This window comes from Amia ocellicauda, chromosome 7 (assembly GCF_036373705.1).
Source record: "Amia ocellicauda isolate fAmiCal2 chromosome 7, fAmiCal2.hap1, whole genome shotgun sequence".
Taxonomy (NCBI): domain Eukaryota; kingdom Metazoa; phylum Chordata; class Actinopteri; order Amiiformes; family Amiidae; genus Amia; species Amia ocellicauda.
The window spans coordinates 7,053,278-7,073,553 of NC_089856.1; the positions used below are offsets into that span (position 1 = coordinate 7,053,278).

General features: G+C 37.4%; 1 protein-coding gene across 1 annotated transcript; it reads right to left on the reverse strand.

The window, feature by feature from the left end:
* Window positions 1–6,986: 6,986 nt before the first annotated feature.
* On the reverse strand, window positions 6,987–14,935 carry asf1bb (anti-silencing function 1Bb histone chaperone). The gene is made up of 4 exons (XM_066708136.1): window positions 14,410–14,935; window positions 9,578–9,693; window positions 8,413–8,589; window positions 6,987–8,038 (listed from the first exon to the last, which is right to left on the reverse strand). Exons 1-4 carry the CDS (start codon window positions 14,516–14,518, stop codon window positions 7,847–7,849), a joined length of 594 nt encoding a protein of 197 aa, XP_066564233.1. The 5' UTR covers window positions 14,519–14,935; the 3' UTR covers window positions 6,987–7,846.
* Window positions 14,936–20,276: the final 5,341 nt, after the last annotated feature.

Here is a 20,276-nt window from a genome sequence, read left to right on the forward strand (position 1 = left end):
CGATCAGCTGTCCTTCCTGTCTCCCTGTCTTAGGCGTCTCACAGTATGGACATTGCAATGTATTGCCCTGGCCACATCTGCAGTCCTCATGCCTCCTTGCAGCATGCCTAAGGCACGTTCAGGCAGATCAGCAGGGACCCTGGGCATCTTTCTTTTGGTGTTTTTCAGAGTCAGTAGAAAGGTCTCTTTAGTGTCCTAAGTTTTTATAACTGTGACCTTAATTGCCTACCGTCTGTAAGCTGTTAGTATCTTAATGACCATTCCACAGGTGGATAATCATTAATTGTTTATAGTTCATTGAACAAGCATGGAAAACATTGTTTAAACCCTTTACAATAAAGATCTGTAAAGTTATTTGGATTTTTACAAAATTATCTTTAAAATACAGTGTCCTGAAAAAGGGACGTTTCTTTTTTTGCAGAGTATGTATGTATATATATATATATATATATGTATATATATATATATATATATATATATATATACTGAGTATACAAAACATTAGGAACACCTTCCTAATATTGTGTTGCTAATCTCATGCCACAGATGATTAATTGGATTTAGATCTGGTGACTGGGGAGGCCACTGCAGTTAACTGAATGCACTGTCAGTGGAACCAATCCTGGACAATCCCAGCCTTGTAGCATGGGGCATTATCCTACTGAAAAAAATCAATATGAGATGGATAGCTGGAACTGGGATTCATCAGACCAGACAATGTTTCTCCAATCCTCCAGTGTCCAGTGTTTCCATTCCTTAACCGCACTGTCGTGTGTTTTGCTAAAAGAAGTGTAACCATTAGGTCATTGGCAGCCATACCCCATTTGTGTCAAGGTACGATGAGTTGTGCATTCTTTTATTTGTCTTTCAGCACCAGTGTTGTACTGGACTGTCAGTTGACTAACTGTAGCCTGTCTGTTGTTCTGGACAATTTGTGCTAGTCTCCTATTACCTCAATGAGACGATTTCTACCACTGATCTGCCATTTGCTGGATGTTCTTTGGGTGGTGGACCATCCTTGATGCACACAGGAAACCGTTAAGTGTACAAAAACCCCACAGCATTGCAGTTCTTGACACACTCAAACCAGCAAGCCTGGCACCTACTACCATAGCTTATTCAAAGGCACTTAAATCTTTTGTCTTTCCCATTTACCTTCTGAATGACACACATACACAATCCATGTCTCAGCTGTATTAAGGCTTAAAAATCCATTATTAACCTGTATCCTACCCTTCATCTACACTGATTGAAGTAGATTGAACAAGTTACATCAATAAGGGATCATAGCTTTCTGCTAGATTAATCTCGTTGTCAGTCTATTGCATGGAAAGAGCAGGTGTTTCTAATGTTTTTTACACTCAGTATATATACTGAATGTTTTCCTAATGTTTTATACATACTACATTTAAAGTATTAAAAAGTGAAAACCAAAAGAAAATATTTGAATCCCTAAAAACAGTTACTGGGTCAACAAACTGTTTTTGAAAGACTAGATAATAAATCAGAGCGTATACAATCTCTAATTTCAAAATTGCTCAGCTAATTGCAAAATCTGCCTGTCATTTCAGATGGTTAATTTTTTTCATAGGTGTGCCAGATACAAATAACCAATGTTATTTACAAAGAAACATTTTAAAACATTGGCCTTTCCAGAATGACTATGCAGCAATGAATTGTTGGCATGTCAGATAACTGCCGTGATAAACTAAATGAAAATCTAATCCCCTGTGTATTTTTCTGCTGCCCTGAATGAAAGCAGCAATGCATTAGATACATCCCAGCTTTTAATACTTACTCATGGAGTCACAGAATCATTCAACGTGCATCAGGAGCTTGCATCTTGTGTTACTGCACAGCAAAACCACCAGATCAGACATTTTCAATGCTTTCAAGAAAGCTGTTGAGGATTTAAACTTGCAGTGAGATACGTTGGTGGAGGGAAGTGAAAAACTTGTCAGCGACCTGTTTGAAGCTGTGTGTGCATTTCAAATTAAACTAAAGCTGTTCAGATGTCAGCTCAATAAAGGCATCTGATACACTTTTAACCTGAGGCAAAGACCGAGGTGCCATGCACATGTCCTTGGAGAACTACAAAAGAATTTAAAACAGATTCAGTTTTGGAACAAATATTCATATCCATTTCACCATAGATCATATTCTAAAATATGAATATGTAACTTTGACTTTCAGGTTAAGAGTTTTCAACCAAATATTACCAAAACATTACAGGTTTTAGATTGAAACCATGTTTAATTCAGAACAAAATGTTCCCTTTTTTTATTATTATTAATTTCCTGGCAAGTGCCCTTATTCAGGGTGACTTACAGGTTACAAGAGCCATGCAAAAGTGCAATAATGCAGTACAAATTTCAAATTAAGCATAATACAAATAGTTTAAAAAAAAAATCTGAATTGGATAGGTAAAATATACAGTTCATATAAAATACAAATCATACATCAAAGTCCTAATAGATAACAGGTGCGGACATGGTACTGTGAAGACAGTGGTGTGGTGAGCTTAAAGGGAAGGGGGCATTAGGGGAACTCACAAATAAACAACAGGAGTTGTAGTAATGTATGAGTAAGCAGCATAATGAAACCGTTATATATAGTGCAAATTTACAGTGCTGAACAGCTCAGCAGAAGCTGCTATATTAGTTACAGTCTGACAGATGTGTCTTGAGTGTTTGCCAGAGGGTGGTCAAGGTTCGTTCCACCACTTAAGGGACAGGGATGAAAAGGAGTGACTCTGGAAGAAGGGTAGTGGAGAGGGGGCAAGGTGAATGGAACAAAGAAGGCATCGTTTCACTGCCAATTCTTAGAGATGAATCTTAGCGGTTCATTTGAAATGTTGTAATCATGTAATACTGGTTTGAGGTAGCCTGTGTCTTTAAGTCTTAGTGCAGTATTTAAGTCTTATTAAATGCATTAAAATCAATGTAATTATGAAAACAATCAGCATGGTCAGCAATTATTTCACACTGAAAGGCTCCTTATTCAGTATCTCTTCAATATATTTTACATAGCCTGATATGAAGGCATGTAATTTATATATTATACACACACATATAATATATATATATATATATATATATATATATATACACACACACACACACATACATACATACATACCGATCAGCCATAACATTATGACCACCTGCCTAATATTGTGTAGGTCCCCCTTTTGCTGCCAAAACAGCCCTGACCCGTCGAGTCATGGACTCCACTAGACCTCTGAAGGTGTGCTATGGTATCTGGCACCAAGACGTTAGCAGCAGATCCTTTAAGTCCTGTAAGTTGCCAGGTGGGGCCTCCATGGATCGGACTTGTTTGTCCAGTACATCCCACAGATGCTCGATTGGATTGAGATCTGGGAACTTGGAGGCCAAGTCAACACCCTGAACTCGTTGTTGTGTTCCTCAAACTATTCCTGAACCATTTTTGCATTGTGGCAAGGCGCATTATCCTGCTGAAAGAGGCCAATGCCATCAGGGAATACTGTTTCCATGAAAGGGTGTTCATGGTCTGCAACAATGCTTAGGTAGGTGGTACGTGTCAAAGTAACATCCACATGAATGGGAGGACCCAAGGTTTCCCAGCAGAACATTGCCCAAAGCATCACACTGCCTCCGCCGGCTTGCCTTCTTCCCATAGTGCATCCTGGTGCCATGTGTTCTACAGGTAAGCGACGCACTCGTACCCGACCATCCACGTGATGTAAAATAAAATGTGATTCATCAGACCAGGCCACCTTCTTCCATTGCTCTGTGGTCCAGTTCTAATGCTCACGTGCCCATTGTAGGCGCTTTCGGCAGTGGACAGGGGTCAGCATGGGCACCCTGACTGGTCTGCGATGCGATGCACTGTGTGTTCTGACACCTTTCTATCAGAACCAGCATTAACTTTTTCAGCAATTTGAACTACAGTAGCTCGTTTTAGAAAAAACAAATTTTAATTGTTTTTAAAGAATTAGTTGATTTTAAAGGCACTTGTTTTGTTTTGGTATTTGGTTGGTTTTGTTCCGGGTTTTTTTTGTCAAATACAGTGGCCGTTTGGTTCTTAATTATAAATGCATCAGATTGTTTTGTTTTTGTTTTTTATTTTATGGTTTTATTTGTTTTAGGATTTATCTGATGCATTTTCAGTTAATTTCAATGTATTTGACTATATTGTTTAATGGTTTTATTTGGCAGTATTGCCTTTAATCACAAGTTTATTTGATTTATTGCACATGTTTAATTGAGTTCATGGATTTTGGTTCATTCTTAATCACATTAAGATTTTAAAAAATGTAGGTGATTTTAGAAATTGTTTTTAAAAATGTTTTAATCATAAGTATTAAAAAAAAAATTGAATGTTTTTTATATTTTGAAATGTAAAATACTAAATCCAATAAAACAGTATTTTACAGTAGCTCGTCTGTTGGATCGGACCACACGGGCCAGCCTTCCCTCCCCACGTTCATCAATGAGCCTTGGCCATCCATGACCCTGTCGCCGGTTCACCGCTTTTCCTTCCTTGGACCACTTTTGATAGGTACTGACCACTGCAGACCGGGAACACCCAACAAGAGCTGCAGTTTTGGAGATGCTCTGACCCAGTCGTCTAGCCATCACAATTTGGCCCTTGTCAAAGTCGCTCAGAACCTTACACTTGCCCATTTTTCCTGCTTCTAACACATCAACTTTGAGGACAAAATGTCCACTTGCTGCCTAATATATCCCACCCACTGACAGGTGCCATGATAACAAGATTATCAGTGTTATTCACTTCACCTGTCAGTGGTCATAATGTTATGGCTGATCGGTGTATATATATATATATATATAGTGACACAGTGTGGTGTAGTACATGACGGCAGGTGTATCAGGCAAGACTGGATCCTTCTGTGAGCACTTTCACTCCAGGACAGTATGTAAAGATACCAGCAGGGCACCTGTCAGCACTAACAGGAGAGAGGACCTGCAGCTGATCTAGTCACTGATTTAAGGAGCACACACCCCCTCCTTGATTGCATTGAACACAAGAGGCAGTACAGAAGGAGTGCTGAAAAAGCAGAGTATTGTTTGATTTACCTTTGATTTACAGACCCCTTGGAAAATGACCACGGACTGGAGAAGGTCTGATCCATAGAACAAGTGTGAGCTCAACAATGAGGGACTTGGTTTGACATCTTGTTGAGGCAAACATCACCCAACAGGTGGCTTAACCCAGAGTTGATTGCTAAATAAAAGGTGACCACTGTGGCGCTACAATCTGAATAAAAATAATTGACACAACCTCAGTACAGCCACAAGAGGGGTTGTGACAGTACGGGGCCAGAGAGAGTGGGAAGGATGGAGAAGAGCGAGTCCAAAGAGAGTTTGTATGAGTAAGCAGCATAACGAAACTGCTATATATAGTGCAAAATCACTGTAATAGTGAATAGCTCAGGAGAATAAGCTGCTATGTTACCAGTAGTCTGAACAGATGTGTCTTGAGTAATCACCGTAAGGTGGTCAGGGACTCTGCTGTCCTGACCTCAATGGGAAGGTCGTTCCAAACCTTGGTGGCCAGGGATGAAAAGGAGCAGCTCTGAAGGAAGGGGAGCGGAGAGGGGTGTGTAAAGGTAGTCCTCTGCTACAGGAGGAGCAGAGAGGTCTGGAGGGGATGTACAGAGTGATGAGGATCTGAAGGTATCTCAGTGCAGTCTGGTCGAGACAACAGTAGATAAGAGTCAGTCTTGGACTGGATGCATGCCAGCATCAGGAGCCAGTGGAGGGAGTGGAGCATTGGAGTAGCGTGTGCGAATCTGGCCTGAGAGAACACCAGATGAGCCTCAGAGTTCTGGATGAGCTGGAGTGGGTGGATAGTAGTTGCAGGCAGGCTGGCCAGGAGGGAGTTGACCAGGGTCTGGACAAGAATGGGCCTACGAAGGGGCCTAGGAAGGAGCCTTCTGGTACGCCTGCTAGGAGAGATTTGAGGTGTGGACGAAGATCCAGGCGAGCGCAGTTCCAGTGATTCCAAGGCTGGGGAGATGATTACTAACATCTCACAGTAAAAACAAACTAAAAACCTAATTCACCTTCAAACCACATTTCCAATCCATACATAGTCCTTGCTTATTCAGGCAGCTTTTGGGCTCAAATAAAATTTTGAAAGAGAGGAGAAAAAAAAAAAAAAAAAAAATCTATTGACCCAAGAAAGGTTCCAACTAAAGTTTAAATGCTGTATAAGGGTCTTTTTAACTCATTACATGCCACGATGCTACCAGCAAACCCCAAGCAAGATACATTGGTTATATAATCCGTAGGTGACCAGTCTATTTCAACTTTTTTCTATTAAATTAATATTTTTATTTTTGCATAAATTAAAGCCATTTATTTTTCTTAGTAATTTAAAATTAAATTTAAAATTATCTTTAACTGGTTGTCAGTAAAATGAACATAAAATTTGGTAATATTTTTTGGGTATGACTTTAGAAAAATGTGGGGGTCCAGGTGATTGATTGTGCATTATTCCAGTAATCCACCAACTATGGTTTTGCAACCAGAACCAGCCATTCAATTTTCAAGTAATAAAACAGGAATGGGGGAGCTAAATTACCAAGAGCACGAACCTGCATACCATATGGATGTCGATCTCTATATGCTAATTGGCCCTGATCAGGATATGTTGAAATCAGAGGGGCTTTCTCTCTGCCCATCACATTGCAACACTCCACGACCTTCCCATGGTATATGGGTGTCTGTGTCACCTAATCCATCCATTTCTATAGGTACATACCATGAACCTTATCAGCAAATCCCTCAAACTCCTCATCTCCGTCAATATCACAGCCCTCGACTTTTAACTCCTAAAATCGCAACATAGCCCTTCAACCAATATTACAAATGAGACTTTAGTGCTGTGAATGGGAATTTTATGCATCGCAGCATGTTTGATTGGATAGAAAATGTAATCATGTTTGTTAAGAAGTCTTCGTATAGAACAAAAGTGAATGAGTTAAACAGTAAAAAGCAATTTAATTTGTATTGTATTTTTAAATTATACACTGTTCCAGTGTCCTGGCACTAATCTGCCTACATTAAGTAAAATCTGACAAGCCACATGACAAATTTAGATCTTTCAAGAAATATGAGGACAGATACACAACGTAACAAGCAAATCTTGAAATGCCACCTCTTCTGTATAACCAGTTGTCGATTCTTATTTTTCAGCTAGAAATACAAATTCAACTAGCTAGAGCAACAAATATCACCTTCTCTGAAAACCCACTTAAAAAAGGAAGACATACATTTATTTAGTAGTACCATTTATACAAGTCTTGTGTAAAACACAACAAAATACAAAAAAAAAAAAAAAAGACAGGTAAGAATTTATTCTGAAAACATCAAAAAACAAAACAAAAAACATATATACAGATGTTTACAAATGTATAAGCTGCTTTCCCCCCCTTTGCCTCACATTCCTTAAGATTCAGACCAAGCTGGTTTGCAGGACTAAATACACACAAACATTATACACTGTTTTTTCCATTAAATAAACAGTTCAATATTTTTCTTAAAAACAAAGTATCTTAGTGACAGTAGTTTCTTACAAAAGGTGTCCCAATTATGAGAAGTAGCAAGTGCCAACTCCGCACAAAAAGTGCCAGGTAATTGCTCAAACAAGTCCAGAAAGACTGCAGAGATTTGCCATGTAGCGGAGATTCTGCTTCCACAGTGGAAGTCGACCCACTTGAAAGGATGACTGAGGGAGACGGGGCGATCCTTCAGGGCCTGTCGCCAGGGAGTGCTTTAAGGCATTGCCGGCAGTGGGGGTGCGGAGTGCGAGGATGGGGGTCACATAAGCACACACTTTACAAACAGTCCATGGAGTTCTCGGGTAGAAGACTGAGCCCAGGACTCTTAGTGGGGGCGCAGCTGGGGGGCAACATGGCATTGGGAGCTGGGTCAACATTCTCTACGTCTTCCATCTTGTCAGGACAACCCTCCCAGTTGATGTGGAAGCGGGTGACACGGGGATTAGATGCCAGGATATTTCTCTGGAGCTTAAACACAAGGGAGGAACCACCATTTATTAATTGTGAGATATATTAATTTTCTCTTAAATCTAGGGACAAACTAAATACCCAAATCTTATTGGTTGAATGGCCTCCTCTCATTTGTAAACTATGTTCTTATGGGTTTGACACTGTGAAATGCAGTTAAAGAACAACATGACGAAACTCCAATGAAGAGGGACAATAATTCTAAATATGTAAAGCTGCCACATTTTCACCATAGCTTTTATGCCATTTAATTTGTTTTTGTAATGTAGTGGGTCACCGATTATATACAACAAAAGTGTTATCATCAAGGGATAACAACACATACATCCTGTATTGCCTACTGAGAAGACTGGACCAGCGCAGAGAGCAGTTACCTGTGTGTAGTCTGGTTTGAGAGGGGGGTTTTCCCGGAGCTCTGGGTCAGTATACTCATTGTTGACATAATAGCCCACCCTGATAAACTCCTGGCCTCTGTAGGTGCAAGTGATCAGGACTACAGTCACACCCACAGCATCACTTTCAGGGATGAGGCCAGTGTTTGGAGCATCCGCCTAACAAAAATACAAAATCTGGGTTAGAGTAGAAACAAACCCATGGCTTAGAAAAGGAACAGTCAAACCCACCAAAGTGTGTGTATGAATTGGCTATAAAAAAAAAGTTCAATGCTTAAATTCATTTTAAATTGGTCATTGATGATTTTTTTTGCTCATGTCATTTGTATTAAAAATAACATTAAGTCTTAAGGTTTGCAATTAATGAGGAATAAACTTTTGCAGAAAATCTACCCTTTTGGCTGGGGAGAAAAGTATTTAATCAATGCATACTACCAGTGCTCACATATGATATGTATACACAGACACACACACATAGGTGTATATATACACATCTAATAAACTTTAAAATGTACAAAACATTTCCAGCACTGCACTACCAATTATGACAATGCTGTGGAATTAGTCAGTGCTACTGTACAATAATGCTGCTCTTTAACTAATGGAATGTGAAGTTCTCTCCAAACCATGGTAGAAACATTGGAACTCGTAAAACAAACATTTACTAGTAATTTACTAGTTTGCTTTTTACAGTTTTACAGAATGGCTCAAAAAAAACTTTGTAGATTAGAAATGTATCATCTAGAAAGTACAGTGCATGATGTAACTAATGTGTTTTTAAATGACGAACTATTGCTTTACAGACAAGAATATGTAATCAGTATATATAGAGTAGATGCACATTGTAAAAGTAATAGGCCTACTACACTACAAGTAACATACACTACATAAGCTGCTATTAAAAGATAAAAAAAAAGTTAATTATATTCAGAGGCATAAATTAAATTAATATGGAATGACCAGTATGTCTAAAGTATGTCAAAAGTTGTGACACTACATGGAGCATAGGAAGCAGCTCATCATCATTGTGCAAGATGTTGTTCTTCCAAATATTCTTCCTGGTCAATCATGTCATGCAAATTTTGCCAGTTACAGGATCTGATTTTCTCCAAACATTAACCAATAGCTACAAAATCACTGTACCCACCTGAAACACAAACATGTGCCTTCCTGCTGGAACTGGACCAACCAGAACTGAATCGAGAGTTTGGTCGTACTCCTCACTCTCGGCAGAACCTACATAGATGATCTTCCACTCCAAATCTGAAACACAGGAGAATTATACAGTTGACAACTTTTAATAAATTATTTCATGGAGGACGACACTTCTCCCCACTCTCACAAAAACACCCCTTTCAGACTTTGACCTGGCGCAAAGGCCAAGCTAAAGTGAAAAAGTGACCTTGACCGGAAAAATCACCCTGGACGCCATCAAGTGTAATGCTTCATTTGACTTACTGAATAGGGCTTAAAAGAAATAATTATAAGGTGCACCTTACCACGTAATTATTGTTCAGTAAGTGCCAAGTGTAATTTTAATATCAGCCCAACCCTGTACTGTAGGATTGTCAGGTTGTACATTAAAAGTCCTCAGGATTTTGTAAAACAGTTGCTTTCAAACAGGAATGCAAAATATTCCATGTTTAAATTGTTAATCGATAAGTGTTGGTCTTGTGGTTAATAATTGCAGGTAAGGTTTGCTAAAGTAACTGATAATGGAATACCACATTTAACAAGCTACAGCAAAACCAACATGATTTTTGGAAATTACGTTTCCACAGAAGTATGTACAACTACATTATGAAGATGGAGCGATCACAAAGGAGCAGTGCCTGAAATCATTCCACAAAAATAGCAGAAAACACCAGTCAAATGTAATGCAGAGCTGAGGTTTGTAAACAGCACTGGAGCATTTCTGAACCATTTAAAAATGAAAAGTATTTCTGTTTTATGTAAATAATGCGGCAAATTAAATGACAACGACAACATTAGGTTTCTAGTAATAAAATCCATGTGCCAAAAAACTAACAGTTGATATGCTGCCAATAAGTGTTGAGGGCATTGGATTACATAACAGGATACGTTTTGTAGAACGTGAATACTGTGTGCCTGTGAGACAGACAGTAAACTAACATCTAGAGAAATGCTTTGAGGACTGTTTAGTCTTTGCAGGACAAATTGGATCATCATATTATGGTAGCTGTCACTACCACCTGCTGGACAGCAATAACTAGAGGGCTACTTGACTGTCACTTGACATTATACTGAAAATTGGGATCTTTAATTCATAGTTCTATAAACAAAAATGTTAGCAGAATGACATACAGTGGAAAAACCAAAAAACACTATAATGCAAGATGGGGTGTGGTAGGGAGTGTCTTGGCATGGGTACACGATAATCCAAGCAACATTTTGCTTATGTGGGAATCTGTCGATTGTTTTTCCCTGTACTTCCCTGTTAGACATTAATTACGGGTCTTCTTCAAGTAGTGTGGATTGTGCTATTGCAGCTGCAAACAGGCTAGCTGCACACTTTCACCACAGGGCCACGGTTGCAAAAGCATTCTAAAGAGATACACATTAGGTTCAACCACACCAGGTTCTATACAGGACATATGCGAATAACTGAGCAACATTGGGCTACAACTGCTGTACTTCCATATAGCTCTGACGAACCAACCTGATGCCCCAATGCTTCAGCTGCTAAATGAGTAATGGCAATAAATTGAAGACATCTTATGTTTGCTTTCAACTATAAAATGTGCTACAACTGCATGTCTGTTAAACACAGTTTAAATTTCAAATATTTCTCCAATTTGCAGTGTATTCTCCAAACTCGCCTGAGAAGCAAAACTCCTTTAGAAAATGGAAAAGGGACTAATTTCAAGGGTGCTCTTCCACTCTCTGGGGCTTCTCATCACACTGAGCAAAACTGCCAAGTCTGCACTTATGACCTCCTTGTTAGATCAATGCCATAAACCACTGATTTCCAAACCTGGTCCTGGGGACCCCCTGGGCTTTTTTGTTACAACTGACCTCTAAATTAATTGAAACCTCAATTAACATTTTGCTTAATTTTACTTTTTAAATTGTGTAGCTTATAAAAAGATTAAGTTATTAGTTAAATTAGAGTTCAATTAAGTACCCTACTAGTAATGAAGTAATGAGAGCTCAGCAGGAATAAAAACAGTAGGCAAAGTGTACCCAGGACCAGGATTGAGAACCACTGCCATAAACACATGCAGTTTATTTTGTTTGCCACACAGATTGCTGCTGAATCGAAGCTCCTCCAAACTGAGTTGATAGAAAAACCTCAGAGTGCTGTGGCTGAACTAGAGGAGTTTCCATATGAAGTGAAAACAAAGTGGGAAACTGAAAATATTGCTAGAACATATTTTTTTAGGTGAAGGTGTTAATCTCCCCAGTGATGTGGTTGAAGCTGACAATTTGGGAACATTCAAAAATACGATAGGATCCTTGGGTCACTAGCATGATGGGTCAAATGGCCTACTCTCGTTTGTAAACTTTCTTAGGTTCTTAAGATTATAGAAAATTGAAGGAGAATGCAGTGGAAATTTGTTTGAAATAGACTTCAGTTAGCCATCCATTTGAGTGTTGCGAGATGAATGCACAGCTTTTCTCTTAGCATTTAAAACTGGCAAAGAGTTACCCATACATTTCCAGATTGTTTGTGCCTGCAGAATGTGTTTTCTCCAACCCTGGTCTTTCTGTTAATCATCTGTGCACAAGACTGACAATAGAGCATAAAAACGTCATCACTTTCATAAAAATAAGCATTAGTCAAAATACATCATTTTTTAAACTTAACTCATGATCAAATTGTTTTATCAGATTTAGTTTTTGGAAAGACATTAAATATGTGAGGATATTATGTAAAAAGTTGGAGTTCCTGTAGATTTAGCCATTGCTCTTTTTTCCCTATCTTTGGCGAGTGTAATTTAAACTATAGCTGAATGATGCATCCATATATTTAATTGTTAGTAAAGACACTTAAACATTTAAACAGTGATAAGTTGTAACCAATTAAAACAGTTTAAACATGTATGTAAAACAAGCTATTTACAACCCTAGGTGGCCATCAGTCTCTTCCTGGATGTTTTGTTATTTTCACTAGGTTTAGGTTGGAATAACACAGTCGTGAGGGTGACCCAACATGAAATTCTGTTTATTCAAAAATGCAATTCTGCACTCATTGAATTTAATTTCAATTTTACCATAAGTGATATGTTGATGTTAAAGTAACAGTAAAATAATCATAATCTATTTATTTTAAGCATCCACTGAAACAATTATTGAATCTTAAAACAATGTACAATAGATCAAGGCCAGGCAATGTAATATAATTAGAGAAACTTTTTTTTTTTTTTTAGAAGTATGCATTACTGCATTAAACTGTAAGTGGGTATTTTTTCTCTTTCTAATGTTGGTAAAAACAGTAGTAGAATAACAATTCTCTAAATACAACAGTAATACTGTAGATCATAACCTGACTTTAAACTGAAACTGTTACTGGTATTACTATAAACTTTCAGTAATTACAGTACTGGAATTATTAATGTAACAAGTAGTTTAATTTAACATGTCCATACAAATTAAGAATAGCAATTAGCTTTGATGTGTAAGAGACACTTGTTATTGAACATGTGCTGACTGAAGGACCTATCAGCCTCTACACTGCAATAAGGCTGACTTTTGGTTTTGAATATTAGATCACTAGAGAGTCAATTTAAAACACAGAAACCTCGTATTCATTTGAAAGCGCTGTATGCGAAATCAATTCATGAGAGCAGCTCATCGACTATAATAAATACTAATACAAGCAGTGCTTCTGAAATGTATTCTGCGGATTACATTCTTGACAAAAATCATTTCATCTCATCAAATGGCAGACAATGTATCTAGGCCTATAATCCATTTCAAATTCATGTTAGAAAAAACCTGGTCCAGTTCCGTGTGAAACAAAAGCTTCTCCCGCATTTTTCACTTGGTAAGGAGAAGAGCAGTGACAGCGGCTCAACCTCAGCCCAATCGGTCCCTGGCAGATCTTCCCCAAACCGCCCCGGCGCCGCGGAGCAGCCAATAAACTCCACAAGGCGTGGACAGCAGCGCATTTTCGCTCTCTAGTTGTAAGGCCCCGCCGGCGCCAAAATTCAAAGACTTCCATTTTAAAGCAAGGACAGAAATGTCATTTAAAGTTAATGAAATAAATGCAGGCTATACACCTAACCTAAAAACAGCAAGTGTGATTTCCCTCAATCATAAGTCTTACTAGCTATTTAGGGACAGCTACGTAGCTAAATCTTAATATTGATTGAGCTTATTAACCACAAAACCATCTAATTAGCGCAATATCCGACGTTTAACAATACGTGGTTTTGATTTTTGATGTCAAAGTATGAGTTAAACTAAATAGACCAAGCTATAGATATTTTAGAATAAGATTTCTGTCCATGGCTAGTTTTCAATCTACACATCCCTATATCCATTAAAGAGAATTATCTAGCATACTTATAGTAATACAAAAATATACTCAATGGCCTTATATTTCACTCCGACTTCTTTGGTTAAAAAAAAAAAAAAAAAATTTGCATACAATTAAAACAAAGACTAACGTGACATACAAGAACATACTACAGTACATCTGAACAATGTATTGCAATAGCTGCTCCAATAAGCATCTAAAGATTGAGACAGTAAAATGCAAGGATATTTACAATTCGTTACATTAAATCAAACTAAAAGACACGAATAGATATATACCAATATACAGACTGGTCCGGTAAATAGACATGTCAACCTCCTTGTGTAGCTCCCTCCCCCTCCCCCCGCCATTTCAACAACGAACAAGGCACTTTTCCCTTTGGGAGGAGAGGGGGAAAGGACATCCATCGAAATATATGCTTTATAAACAGACATATTTAAGTAAAAGACGGTGTTTCTAGATCTCTAAATACTTACCTTCGGGAAGGTCCTCCATGCATTCAAAGGTGATTTCGAATTGAAAGGGATTCCCAAACGGACTCGGGTTGTCCAGAACCGCGACATTCAACACTTGCACCTTCGCCATTTCTGCTGCTACTGACCGACTAGCAGAGCGAAAATACTTTTTTGTAGTACCCGAGGATAAGTCAAAAATAACCAGACCAGCTCCTGCGCTACTAAGATAGAGAAAGTGACCCCTTTTTAGCGTATCTGCGGCTGTGTAATAATATAGTGCTGTTTTTATAGTAAATAAGGTACGGATGTCTTTAGCGTGTAATTTCTGGTTTTAGTTATAAAGAGACTCTGCTAGTGTTCTTCATTTTCTGTCTTCCAGGCTTCGTTGTTTTTAAAGTATTTTTGACAGCAAAAGCTTGACGTCTTCAACGGAAAAACGCAACTTTGAAATTGGTTTCCCTCCGAACACCAAAAAGATACTTTGCTCTTCTCTTTCGGTGGGGGGGAAAAAAAAAAACTCTCTCCCGCCAGTGTGTTTAGAAAGCCCTACGCCGGACCGCAAAGAGAGCAGAACGGGCTCGTCGCGCATTGGCTGAGCGCTGAACCACAGCCTCCAAGTACGGCGAATCTGATTGGCGCAGGGCACGCACGTCAACAGGAAGCGTGTTCTAATGTTGACTTCCGTCTGAGAAAATATCAATTATGTCTTCATTTTATTTGTTGTATAGATAAAACGCGAAAGAAGTCAGGTTGTAACGTAAAATACGCTATGCATGTTGCGCAAAACAAACATTACTATCAAGTTTAAAAGGAACAAACTTGGCATCATTACGTTAACGCATAGGCTAATAATACTATTATTGTAGACACAGGCCTATACAATAACGTCACCTTTGTACACGATCAGATTAGTATCACGCATCTATCATTTGTGTATGGAGTTCTGTATGTAAACAATGCACAATGTTAGGGTAGATCATTATATCGTAGTTTAATAACCTGGGAAATTATAAATTAATTCCTTAAATTAACCTACCTAATGTGATATTCGAAACAGGTAACAGAAATTCAGATGAGGTTGAGAGATTGCTATACTTCCCTATATTAAATTATTTATAAAAAGTGGGTTATCTAGTTTATCCCCATTTCCCCTAATTTGAAAAACGTATGTATATATAATAATCAAAGAAAATACACAATACATTAAACATTACGGGGTTTACAAGCTTTTTAATTTTTTTTTTACTAGTATTACAATATTAATACTTTTGAATTGGAACTCTCAATAAATGTTGAGCAGTTAAAATACACCTGAAATGTAATATAGCTATATCATCTAATAGATAGATAGATAGACATACATGTTTCTAATCAATGTGAAACATCCACCAATTTATATTTCCAACTAGAACAATAACAAACTGGGGTGATAATTAACTACATAGATAGATGTGACTGATAGTAAGCATAATCATCACCATTAAACACCAGCCCCCATATATAAATAATGTTAGGTTGACTCCCAGCATTATTATAAATATGGGGGGGATATGGCACAATGCAATATTATGCCAAGATGGCTAGCATAGAAACCCATGTCACAGTATTGAAGGATTGACACCAGGGATGACTATCCAGTCAATATTATTCATAGACAGGTGTTATTGCAGTTTTTGCAAATTTGTATTGGTTGAGCAGCCGCCTCACTTTGTCAGTTGGTTAAGCATTTCCTTTGTCGTGGATAACGAATTACAACATTTTGATAATGACTTTAATTTAATGGCTTTACTTCCTGGGAAGTATCAAATGTAGAATAAACATTTGATAGAGCTGCAGAATATAAGGTTACCTATGCATATATTCATGTACATCTTGCCTTAAATGCACTTGCCTGCATTTATACGCTACAAGCATGGTAACTATCAATCTCCTGGAGGTTCTCACATGTATAGCTTTTCCTTAACTCATGAGATTCCATAATAACTACAGTGTAAAAGCGATAAATCACATAATCAATAAATACAAGGGAACCAGTTCCATTGGCAGCCATACATGCCCATGCCATAAAATGCTTCACAGATGAGGTGGTATGCTTTGGATCATGAGCAGTTCCTTCCCTTCTCCATACTCTTCTCTTCCCATCATTCTAGTACAAGTTGGTATTTGTCTCATCTGTCCATAGGATGTTGTTCCAGAACTGTACAGGGTTCTTTATTTGTTGATTGGCAAACTAATCTGGTCTTCCTGTTTCCTGTTTAAATCTTGTGGTAAACCCTTTGTATTTACTCTGCTGAAGTAATTGTTGACTTTGACACAGATATGCCTACCTCCTGGAGGGTGGTTTTGACCTGGCCAACTGTTGTGAAGGGGTTATTCTTCACCAGGGAGATAATTCTTCTGTCATTCACCACAGTTGTCTTCCGTGGTCTTCTGGGCCTTTTGCTGTTCCAGAGCTCACCAGTGTGTTCTTTCTTTTTAAGAAAGTACCAAATAGTTGATTTGGCCACACCTAATGTTTTTCCTATATTTCTGATCTCTGTTTGTTTTGATTTCTAAGGAAAAAATGAAGGCAAACACCCCCAAGATCAAGCAGGAACTAAAGACAGCTGCAGTACAGGCCTGGCAGAGCATCACCTGGGAAGAAACCAAGCATCTGCTGATTATGGGCTCCATTGACTGCAAAGGATTTGCAACCAAGTATTGAAACTCACAATTTCATTCATGATTATGTTAGTTTGTCCAAATACTTTTGAGCCCCTAAAATTGGGGGACCACATATATAAATGGGTGTAACTCCTACACCGTTCACCCAATTTGGATGTAACTACCCTCAATTTAAAGATTAAAGTCTACACTTAGAGCACACCTTGATTGTTTCCTTTCAAATCGATTGTGGTGGCGAGCCAAAAAGATGATAATTTTGTTGCTGTCCAAATATTTATGGACCTAACTGTATATAACATATAGGTCATATACATACCAGTATTCTCATGCACCACATATTACTTATGTCTGTTTCTTTATAAGGTTTTCCTCTGTTGCTTAATATTAACATTGCAGCTAATGAAGATATGACAATGAGAAGCATTATATTTGAGTAGTTACTGAACTGAACAAAAGCAACAGTCATATATTTTTGTCATGGCCAAGAATAATGAAGGCATAATGTGTTTTGATCATGCTAGAAAAATATTTCTGCATGTTTTCAAGAATAAATATTTACTAAATATAATACTATCCACTATAGCTGTCCATTCTAGCTGTACATACAGACACACATTTGGTGCTCTTGGAGGGTTTAACTCCAGGAACGTATACAAACAAACAATAACAACACAGAGTATAAGCAGATCCCCTAAAAGAAACTCCCCTGGTACCCTACACTATTTTATAATTGGAGCCTATGTAACAGGTAGAATAACAGGTGTGATAATGAAAATTGCACAGAATTCCTCCATTTACTAGAGTAGCTACTCCAGCCGAGCAGCAGAACTGTAATCTGTGCTCAGTCATGGCAGTTTGGGCCTTGTATTGAGCGGGAAGTGTGCTGTGCTTGATCCACAACTGATCAAATCACCAGTGCAGCAAGCAACCTGTTCAACATCCTTCATTTTCAAATCAGTTCCATTTCAGGCATACAGAGGGCGATCTTTCCAAATGAAGATAACTTCAATAAAACATCCCCTGAACAACCAAATGTTTGTTGTAAGATCAACCTTAAGCTTTATTTATTACTCTCAGAGGATGTTTGTACAAGAAAAGATTAAAACAACAATCAAAACAATACATAAAAATCCTTCAATTGCTTTAGAACTTTAGAGAAACATAACATAACATTACTTTTCATTTACTGAGAGTGCATGTTTACACCTTTAACATTAGCAACATGACCCCTCAATTAGCCCACATAGGCTAGTACCATCGTTATAGGACCCCTAATTACAAAGTGAGACTCAGTAAAGAGACTGAAAGATATAATAAGCAGTATAATAAGCTTGAAGGGACCCAGAAGCACAGGACTCCGAAATACAAAACTGAATATATATGTTAAAAAAACAGTGTCCTTTGTCAGTGTACATGCTTTATGTGTACATATGTTAAAATATGTCAAGTAGTTGCTATCATTGGGACTTCATAGTTCATAGTTTTTAATATCTCTGATGATGATAATATGGATAGTGAAGTTCAGATTTTCATAATCTAAAGCTGTTATCTCTTATAATGAGTGAAGTCCTATCTGATCTTTAAAAACAAGAACCAGAGCAGCAAGTTGTTCTGTCTAATGTAGCGCTGAACTGATCGAGGCAATTGATTTGGGCTCCAAAGGAAGTGAATAAATCCAATGGATTGGTAAAGGGAGCAGAATTGTCACTAATTGTCTTAGATCAGGAATCCTAGCAGTAAGACACGGTTGCAGTATCAAAGGAAATAAAGAGGTTTCCAAAACAGAATGCAGAAGTTGCAACCACACTTGAAGCATGCAAAGAACAGTTAAAATATGCACAAAGGTGGACAAATTGCAATTTAGTAAAGATTTTTTTGAGTGTAGACATCACGCCAAAACAGAATGATGATTTGGTAACAATGCCCCTCATATAATTTTAGGAAAACTATGTCTTTGTCACTAGGAATTCTGAACTTTAAAGAGAAGTGAAAAGATGAAGATGAATGGGGACATAGTTTAATTGTGGCTTTATTACAATTTGTTATTTTGTATTTCTTCAATTCTGCTTCTGTTTTTAATAAATGTATAGATGCAAAGGTCCAATCTGAGTAGTTTAATAAAATTACTTGCAACACAGTAGTTCTAAACTGTATATATATCTATGTTTTCTTCTTGCCCCCATTGTGTGGTAGGTCATTAAAATTCAGTTTCCGGTAAGTGTATAATACAATTGAATTGTTTAATGGTGTCAACCTGGAAAAAGGCTTCATATTGTGTTATTTTTATTGTAAATAAGATCCATATAACAAAGCTAGTTGCACACTTTATTAATGCATGGTACACATAAAGCAGTCGATATCTCAAAAAACTTTTAAAAACAGTTATCGGCATATAACAGTAAAGTAAATCCCCACCTTTTATTTTAGACCCTAATTCTCTATTAACAAATATAACTGCTTAGAAGATTAAAAATGTGTTCTTAGTTACATAAATATGTACACCAGTAATTTTCAAAGTACAGTTTTTTCAGTATTTGATTGAAATTCCCTGTATCTGAATACATGCATACAATAACACAAAACATCTACAAGCACAGAATACATTTTTAGTCTATTATTGATAAATAGATTTATAATTTATCAAAGCTAAATATTCAACAGGTTCTGAAAATAACATGTCCAAATGTGTCCGTTTTTTGTCATAGTTTATTTTGGCAGCATTTGTGAATTAGATCCATCCTAAAAAAATAAAATAAAAAAATTATACTCCTATACAAATGTATGTAAATCAAGCTGCCTTCGTTTAATGTTGAAATCCCCTATTTCATTAATTTTTGTTTAAGTTTCTAAATAAATATATACTGTATATTATGATTTTTGTTTTTCTTGTTGGTTGGTAAACTTTGAGGGTATGTGTTAGGGTCCCTTGTATCTCAGATACAGATATACGATAACTAGGATTCTTTATTTCTCTTAAAAGGGAACACTCACAATTACTAAAACTATAGTTTTATGCATCTTTAGGTGTTGCTATATTGTATAAGTAAGATGTAGAGCACTTTTCCGGTTTCATATAAGCAACTTAAAACAAAAAATGTCTTCACTTTGGCAACTTGAGTCATTATGCTCACTTGTGTTTTAGCATTAACGTCTTACACAGTAATAATAATACAATTGTGACTTTTATTTTATGTAAAAAAAATATTTTTATGTATAACATGCCT

Bases quoted from the DNA above. Each gene is read 5' to 3' on its own strand.
- asf1bb (XM_066708136.1), bottom strand. From the start codon at position 14,518: ATGGCGAAGGTGCAAGTGTTGAATGTCGCGGTTCTGGACAACCCGAGT. The intron at 9,694-14,409 runs GTAAGTATTTAG...CCTGTGTTTCAG, and splicing joins CATGGAGGACCTTCCCGAAG to ATTTGGAGTGGAAGATCATC. The intron at 8,590-9,577 runs GTGGGTACAGTG...TATTTTTGTTAG, and splicing joins GGCACATGTTTGTGTTTCAG to GCGGATGCTCCAAACACTGG.